Source organism: Sitodiplosis mosellana, unplaced genomic scaffold (genome assembly GCF_009176505.1).
Source record: "Sitodiplosis mosellana isolate CC-2019 unplaced genomic scaffold, AAFC_SMos_1.0 Smas_scaffold_3, whole genome shotgun sequence".
Lineage (NCBI taxonomy): Eukaryota > Metazoa > Arthropoda > Insecta > Diptera > Cecidomyiidae > Sitodiplosis > Sitodiplosis mosellana.
In genome coordinates, this window is record NW_022595246.1 from 2,867,294 (window position 1) to 2,876,838 (window position 9,545).

The 9,545-nt window shown below is 37.3% G+C and overlaps 1 protein-coding gene across 1 annotated transcript; it reads right to left on the reverse strand.

Annotated features, from left to right (window-relative positions):
* Positions 1-2,536: 2,536 nt before the first annotated feature.
* LOC129565662 (probable serine/threonine-protein kinase nek3) lies at positions 2,537-5,911 on the reverse strand. The gene is made up of 7 exons (XM_055440772.1): positions 5,124-5,911; positions 4,509-4,943; positions 4,203-4,369; positions 3,942-4,083; positions 3,702-3,869; positions 3,383-3,608; positions 2,537-3,295 (listed from the first exon to the last, which is right to left on the reverse strand). Exons 1-7 carry the CDS (start codon positions 5,169-5,171, stop codon positions 2,859-2,861), a joined length of 1,623 nt encoding a protein of 540 aa, XP_055296747.1. The 5' UTR covers positions 5,172-5,911; the 3' UTR covers positions 2,537-2,858.
* Positions 5,912-9,545: the final 3,634 nt, after the last annotated feature.

Genomic DNA, 9,545 nt, shown 5'->3' on the forward strand with positions numbered 1-9,545 from the left:
CACGAATCATACGTCCGCACGAGTTTTGAAAAGGTTTTAGCGACTTTAACTTTTGGTAACATAACATAAAAAGTACACATATAATCAAATTCTTCGAAAATTGTAGAATTTCTTTTCCAATCAATCAGCCGTAGTACGGTACCAAATAAAGCAAATAACATCTTAAGGTAGGTACACAGTTCCCCGTGAAATGAAAAAATTTCTCCGGTGAAATTTTCACAGGTGATATTTGTATGGTGTTTTTTATTTTCGAATTGCAAGCATAATGATTTTTGATGTATGAAACCGTTAACTCCCTCCAATATCAACATAACACATGAATAAATTTGAATTTTGATATCATTCTTCAATGTATTTTGATCTTTCTTTTTTTTTCACGACCGTGAAAAAAATTTGTTTAGACAAAACACATAGAAGAATGAACTCAAAAACCAAATTTGTTCAAACATGCAAAAAAGTATTAAAAAAATATTTTTTGATGACTTGAGTTCCATCCGATTGAGAATCAACAAAATATTATTACAAAATGATTTTGCACCATTTTAAAGACTCTTATGAAAGCAAAAGTTGTGTTTGATTACGTAGAGCCTGGAAATCATGTGCTGAAATTTTGGAATTTCGCAATTGTATTTGTCCTTTTTATTTAAAAAAATTAACCTTTTTTTATTTTGTTTCAGTGGTTGAGAGCTGAATCAGCTCAATGAATTTATCATCAATTTATTGTAACAAAAAATATTTCTAAAATTTACATCATTGCATGTAATTAATGAAGAAATAAATCATCGATAAAACTCAATTTATACAATAAAACATCAAAAATTGGAATGGAAATTGGAAAAGTCTTGTACAGTGAAAGAATAATTTGAAAAAAAAAAAAAAATCATTGCATTTCAACCGAGATATTTCTATTGGGATTGTCCGTGTCTGTGGCAATACCCGTATAATTCAATTCTCCACTCGATTTAACAATATCGACCAGCAGAAATACCAATCTCGCTCCACACTGCTCTGGAATCACTTCGCTCATTTGTTTGGTTAATGGTTTTTAATTACGAATTGATGCTTGTTGTTGTTGGAATCAGAGCTGGTGTTCCCATTTTTCATCTAGTTAATTGCCATTTTTGTGCAGCAGCAAGTACATGTCAAGTGCATGACACTAATTAGAAAGTAATCAGGCAATCTTACGATTGCGGCGGAAAAATCTTAGCGACCGACAAAAAAATGGAGAAACCCTTGAAGAGCGCAAATTCACTGCAGATTTTCTGCACATAAACGGAAAAACATGCAGCCAAGTATTGTGTGCCATAAAACCATTACTCGGTCATATTTCAATGCAGAGCAAAAGTAGATACAGGGAAGGGAGAAAGATCGAAAAATAGTGTGTGCACGAAATGCACAACGAATGTGCAATGAAAAGCTGAAAATCGAAATATTTTTTATTGGTTTTGGTTTATTACGGCGCTTTAAATTGGATTCATTCCCAGATTGATCTGGAAACATAAAAGTTTGTATGTGTGTGTACCATTTCTGGGCGAGATGATGCCACCCGCAAAGGTTATCAGGCAAATAGCTGATTTTTTACGATAATGGCACCGTTTACGCTGTCTGTAGCTTTTTCATTGATAATCGTGAAAATTAAAATGAAATAACAGTCAAAATTTATATGGTTTTTTTTCGTGCCGCTTCCATTCTTCATGCTGTGAAGAGAGAAAAAAAAGAGAAAAGGTGATGAAATTGTCTTGCGGTGGGCACGACGAGGCCAACCAACGAAATGGGTTCCGTTTTGTGTGATAATAAATGTATCCCATTTAATGGCATAACGATGGCTGACTTCCGAATGCCAGCCGTGAAATTGGCACGATGGAACGACGATTCTGCTTTTATTATTTGTTGAAAATATCTGAGGGGCTATTTTTGCGGCATCAGCGAGTATTCTGGCAACGTAAGAACGGAAAAAAGAGACCGAGGAATAAAACCTAAACGAAATAAACGAATTTTATGTATTTTGTGCCATTCGGTGGGAGCGGTTGTTTGTTGCTTACCTAGGATTGAATTTGTACGTGGCAGTTGACAACGATTCGGCATAGGTGAGCGTGAACACGGGCGACTGGATGTGAGTGTGTTGATTTGCGCCACACTGAAAATGGGAAATGCTTTCTTAACAGTGCTCCAAAATGAAAATAAATCGACCAACTTCTTCACATTGCATAAACAATGAGTAAATTGTGTCCATTTTCCTTAGCGGGGCACATCGTTTGCCAGTGCTACGGTTGCCAACACTCGTTTGTTGCTTCGCTAATCCGTTGCTCTGTTTGGCTCCAACAATTTCCAAGAGGTTTGCCACTGTTGCTGTTGTTCACTGCTTCGCTTAGAATCACATTAATACTTCATTTCGATGCAATCCCGCATTCATCAGCTTTGTCTCTCTGCCCTGGCAATCTCAACAGTAATAATTTTGCAAAACAACTCGACAACATTCAAATTTGAATGCAGACTTTTCACGCAACAGTACACACACAAGCTCCAAATGTTCGTCTTGTTTGGTATTTGAGTTTTATTTTTTGTTGTTTCTCTTAATAATCATGTGATAAGGGTCTTAAATTAACAAAATTTTAATAAACAAAAATATGCAATAACAAATTGTCTCTCTGTCTCCTCCTATCTCGAAGTGAGCCGTTTACAAATATGAGAATAAATTTGGTCATGTAGATTTTGGTCACAACCTTACGATAAAATACAAATTTTAGACACAATTAACAGTCATGAATTGAAGAAAAAAAATTGGAATGAATAATTGGAAAAAAAATACAACTGATAAGCATAAAAATGAACAAGATAGTTGAAAATGCCAGGTGATTTTACTTTTTGGCGAGTTTCGATGGTAACAATGAATTTATTTTGGATGTGGCAACGGTTTTGCGAGTTGCCAGACCAGCCGTAGTCGGTGTACCAGTCGAAATCATGGCTGGACTCGATACACGACGTGAAATAGATGTTGGTCGTTTAATCGATGAAGCAGCTTGAGTTGTTGGTGTCTTTGCTGCGGTGCTACCAGTTGCACGATTTCCAATGGCAGTGTTTGTGCTGGACACTGCCTTTCCAATACCAGACACGGCCTTACGAACCGCGGCCAATTTCGATGTAGCGGATGCTGGACGTTCAGAACTACTCGGCCGCGATGTGTTCATTCGAGATGTAACGGCAGGTGAAGCAACGCCACTTTTCGTTGCCATTCGACCAATACCGATGCTACCAAGGCTTGCACGTCGATTCATCGTCGATCGTGGTGGGCGCGCTAAAATTTCAACCAACATAAATAATGCGATTAGTTTTGTTAATTTCAGCATGTTAGCTGTTTCAACGGGCTAAGTAATTAGGTTACCATTAACAGTGGCTTGCGATGCATTACGACCATTTAACATCCGAGGCAGTTGTGGGCCAACGGAACGACGTTTGTCAGTGCTATTGTCCGGTAATTCTTGCATGGTCACCGACAATGGGCGAGTTGTTACGCCTCCTGATGCTACATCTTGTGCTAAACTTCTGGTGGCATTTAATTTGATTGACAAGATGGCGTGGTCGATGGATTGACGTGCTTTATTCAAGCACTGTATGTGTTATGTGTGTAAGGAAATAAATTCAATTTTAATCCACTGGGCAAATCAAATCACACATTCAAAGTGAACATTTGTTGAACTCACATTGATTATCTTGCTGTCACGTCCATTGGTTATTGCGGTCGTTTCACTGCCGTGCGGACTCGATGTGAACATATCACTCTTTGGGCTTGTAAAGGCCTCCGTGTTTACCGTATCATTCAGGGCAGTCGTTTGGTCATTGACTTTTGGAATCGTACTATTCATTAGGGCCTATAGCAATCAAATTCGATTTAGACATGGAAAATATTCAATTCATGGGTTTTGGAAAGAAATTGCAATTACCTCTGGTTCAGTTGGTGTCACATTCATCGAACTCATCGGCGTAATTAAATTCAAATCATGAATTTGACCATCGCCGCCGTTATCGACCTTTCCATTAGCCAAGATCGATGCGATATTAGTGCTCTCGATAGTTCGCATGATGCTAAATAAGAAGAGAAAGAGAGGGAGCGAGAGAACAATGGCGATTTATTGGAAATTGGCAGCACAACTCATGTCGTGTCATTCTATAGATTATTACTGCTGCTGCTGATGCTCACTAACCTCTTTATGTCGACATCCTTTGCCATGCTCAGCTCACCGAATTGCATATTGTTCTTGTACTGATTCAAGAGCACTTGTGTCAAAACGTGAGTTAGCGCAATCGATTTGGTGGACAGAACGGGCAACAAATTTGACGATGTGTCATGATCAATTCCTGATTCTGGATTCTAAATAGAAGCAGTTTTTCCTCGATTTATTAATTAATCTATGAACTGATAAATGTGCAACAATAGCAAAAGCAAACAAACAACGCACAGTGAAATAGTAAACCGAAAGAAAAACAAATAATTTTTTTCTGCAACTCACCATCAACGAATTTATGGAACGTCTTTGATTGGAAAATGTGCCGCTGCTTTGAACCTCCCAAAACGAATTGTTGATGTTGCGCATTTCGCGTTTCGGGCACGAGCATACAATCATTTTCGATGGATCTGTCATTGGATGTTGTGCTGCATCGGTCACCACAGCTGGTTCATCATCATTGAATTTCAGCGATAAATTCGAGACAATTTTCGATTTACTACATGAAATCTCCACATTAATGTAGTGATGGTCAGCAGCATCTGTACGAATGGAATTGGTGGCCGATGTCGAAGCTGGCGTAGCTGTCGATGCAGCATTTCCATTTTCACCGAATTTTTTGCCGCTCCAACAACGCAATTCATCGTAATCAATTGATTCCAAACGAAAGCCAATCGACTTTAAAAGCAACGTCAGTTCTATAACATCCATTGTCAGCAGCTGTGATCGATTGAGAAATAACCATACATTTTTTTGTTGTCGTTTTGTTATTCGTTCGTACCGAAAAGAATGAAACATACAAATTTTTTTTTAATAAAAATTGAACATGACAATTGAGGCGGAAAAAAAAGAGAAATCATTGAAAAAAAACAGTGCGCGAATGAGAGAAATGGAAAATACCTTGGATTTTGATGAATTTTTGCCGGAACGTTCAACATCGGGTGCCATTGTGCGAATTTTTATATATTTTTTGTTTCAACTGATTACTTAAACGGCGAGAAAAAAAAAAATGTCGTCCGATTTTCAATCAAACGATAAATTTATGTCGAAAATGTTAAAATGTCAATATATATATATCTGTTCCCGATGAAAAAAAATAAACAACAATTAATAAAAACAAGACTGAACAATTAAAAATATTCAACACAAAATAATAACGCAAACGAAATTCATTATTCACTCATGACTCTTTTTTTTTCTCTTCGTCGCTCCGTTTTATCGTTGATGCATGAGGCACAGAGCTCTGACTAATGATTTGTAACAATGTGATGCCGTGTCTCAAACACACAATAACGGGATTCACTTGTTGTTGCCTGCTTCGTTCTATGCATTCGGTCAATCTGTCGCATTTCATCATGCAAACCGTGCTCGACGTCGTCGTCATCGTCATCGTCGCCATAGCTGTAGCTGTCGGACTCAATTGTGTACTTGTGACATTCGTTCGATTGTATGCAAATCAGTGCGGTACCAAATGTTTATGTATAATGAGTCGATCAAAATATTGAAATCGAAGAACAAAAGAATGGCGGAGAATGAGAGAAAAAAAATCGACCATATTTCACATCCGAATCGTGACCAAAACACTAAACTGTCTATTTGTCGCTGATACTTTTTGCATTATTCAGTTGTGACACCGAACTACTTATTTGTGATATTCGATGATTTTCTGGCTTGTGTCGTTGAAGAATGATGGCAACCGCATGCACACAAATACAAAAATACAAGCATAAGCACACACCCATACAACAAAGAGTTTAATGTTCTTGTTTGTTGTTTGAATTTGCAACGTGTCGGTGGTTTTGAACCGGAGCACAAAGACGCAGACCATTTGCCCGAGCTCAACGTTGCTGCATAGTAAAAGTAAATATTTGAGTAGCTCGTCTATTGTCAAGCCGTCCAAATTCCAATTCAAGCACGAATAAATATTTCACCTCAAAATGATGGTAGAAAATGGATGAATGAAGTAAAGCCACCCCACAAAAGTCTTTTTCTGAAGATTTGTTCTTTTTCTGTGGCGCAGTCAAGCATTTTTCATATAATGCGTGGGTCATTTGTTCAGATAATCTTTTTTTTATACCTTTTCAATGGTCATACACAAAAAAAGCCAAAAATGGATTTTCATTTCATCGAATCGCACTGAGTGAAGAAGATAATGGACAGCGCATCGAGTCACTCGATTCGAGTGTGCGGAAGCAACATAGTCCAATTTAAAATTATAATAAATCAAGTGCTGCTGCTATTCGATCGGAATGTATCAAATATTCCACTTGATTCTTCCGGCTATTTTTTGCGTGTAGTGCAACCCACATCTCTGCGTGAGTGGTATTCGATTAAAAGGGTTTCTTCGACTGATTTCATTTTTTGTTCGCACTCAGCTGTGTGCCATTAAGTCATACGATCCATAAGAGTTTATGCTTCTCATCCGAATGATAAACAGAGCTAAACGTCTGTTTATGACCATTTCATCAGCGTTTGGTTATCGAAGCGTAGCCGTCAGTGAGCAATAAATCGCTGAGCATTATGAGTCCCTTTGGTCCGATAAAAAAAATCTTGCCCAAACGAAGTTTGTGTTGGAGATTTTTTCGTAAAATAAATTATCCATGTGTAAATATATATGACAAGTTTGGTGAAGAATCAGATATCGGCGATTCTCAAGCGGCTTAATAGCAACGGAAAAAAAGGAACGGAATACGAAGGAAATGAAATCAAAAGCCACAACTTTCAAGCAACTTCGAACATTAACATGAATAAGTGATTAAAATACATGCGTTGACAATGTAATCGATTACGTATGTTGTGTTTACACCAACTCGCTCACTCTCTCAAGCGATTCTCAAGCGGCTGATTCTCTCTATCTCTGTCCCTTTTGTATGCACGTTAACGTTTCTACTTGAGTTCGGATGAGTGGCATACCAGAGGAATATTCCTTTGTCGGTGTTTTTTTTATTATTTTTTTCTTAAGTTTTTGAGCATAAAGTACATCAAAATCGCACAACGAATAAAGCGCTACGTTGTCAACGGCTTCCTCATCAAATAATGTCACACATTTCTATGGAAGTGGTCATTCCCATGTGGGTGAAAGAGAGAGAGAGAGAGAGAGAGCGAAGAATTTTTCGAAGCTATATACTCTGATCATAAGCAGAAAAATGTCTGAATACACAGACCGTTGGCATTTCATAACACCACGAAAATATGTTCGTCGTTGCCTCCCCCAAAAACCAATTTTAATGACGCGCTACGAAAAACATGAAGATGATGACGAAAAAACACATTTTTCATCATCTGATATCTTAGCAATGTCACGTCGTCATTTCCATCATTTTCCTGCTACAGCCACGCTCATCGCCTTATCAATTTTATACCCGAAACATGAACAGAACAGAACAGAACAGCCTCTCGTTTACCCAGCCAACCAACCAGCATGACAATGTCATACAACTTTGTATTTTCTATTCCACACGATGGTGAACATAATTTTTCTTTCGTCAACTTTTATCACAACATTATTAATACTTTTTTATTTGTTTGGCTTTCTGTCGGTTCATCGTTTATTTTGTTGTTACTTCTACTTTCGATCACATATTAAAAACTGATTGGCTGTGTAGCACAAACTTTTCATTTCACTACAATAAAATACGGCTCACAAAATTGGTTGTCTCATATACTTTGTTGCGTTTTCTATACGAGTTAACTTTGTTTTGGACCATTTTCGGTGCAATTTTTATTTTCCATTGATTTTCTCGTTTTTTGATCTACTCTTGATTAAAACTTATAATGCTTTGTTTCACTGAAATTGTTTTGTCAAGGCAAATTTCTTCAAAAACACACAAACAGCTTCGATCCAATATGTATGTATTAAATACAAGGGTAAATCACTCAAAAGTAATACAACGTGAAAAAGTAATACAACTTTTTAGTGACTTGCCCCTTGATTATATATGCTTGTTTATCATGTCTGTTGGGTAAGCAGCGGACGGCAAAAGTTTTTTTTGTTTCTTGAAGAGTGACTAATGATGCATCTTCATAAAATTACACAAACGACCGAAAATGGATGTGAAATGCTTTCGGAAGCAGCAAAATGGACGATGATTGTAATCATAATGTGAATCCCAATATTGTAAATTAGCATTTGCAAATCAAGCACACTTTCAACATGATTTCTATTTCTCTCTCTCTCTCTCTCTCTCTCTCTCTCTCTCTCTCTCTCTCTCTTGCTCGTTCCAAAATGATGCGAAAGAGACTGAGTTGCGGATGACGAACGAACGAGAAAAAAAATTAAATCTGATTGGAATTCATAACTTTATCGCATAGGCAGACACCAATCAAGAGATTGAGCGATTTTGCAAGCAATTTTCTATGCACATTCCGCTCGTCAGGCCAAATTGACGTTGACGACGAAAAAAGAAAATAAACCAGGCACCCCAGATATTGGATTTCTTTTCAACATTGCCCTTAAATCATTTCACTATGGTATGTAAATATTGAAAAAGTTACATATTTCTGCCAACAATTTTGTGTCTTTTTTGTTTTTTCTCAATGCACAGCACAGCACAGCACACAGCACACAACTCGACACATAAAGAAATGTTCAATCTGTCTGATGTGAAAATCGGAAATTCCCAACGTAATAGCATGAAATGATTTTTCCAAAAGCATGTCGTCTGCGAACACACAAAATGTTAACGCTCGCAAGCATCTATCGCTCTCGCAATATGCACATGTCAGTGTGAAAAGTGAGTTTTAAATGCACGTTTGCCAATCGATTTGATGAAGAATGTAAAATTGAATTTTATTCATATATGTATCGTCAACATTTTGCACGCTAAAAACCCGACAAAAAATCAACATCGATGACTTATGACGCTCGCTCATGCTGAAAGTGTACAAGTTAAACTTCGATGACATGGAGACTACGGTGGGTGAAAAAATGGGAGAATGTCAGAGAGAGAGAACCTTTTTCTTTAAGAATAGAGAGAAAGAGGATGTTGAAAGAATAGGATGATAGGCAAAAAGTGAATGAGAATGAGAGACTGAGATAGAGAGAAAGGAAAATAGCGAACACAAGAAGAAATCTATTTTGATGATGGTGTTTGATTAAATGAGTGATGGTTGTTAAGCTCATTGCTTCTATTGTCGATTCGTTTCGATTACATTTCAAGAGATTATCCATAGCCATCGAAATAATTAGTAAAGCATTTCCTGCGTGTATTGTTGCGTTGACCTGACAAAAACAATGCAAATCATGCTTTTGTCGTCGGGATGCTTGGGCTGTTGTTGATGTTTTTTTCTCTCGTTGCTTTCACTATTCTTGAGCTCTCTTGT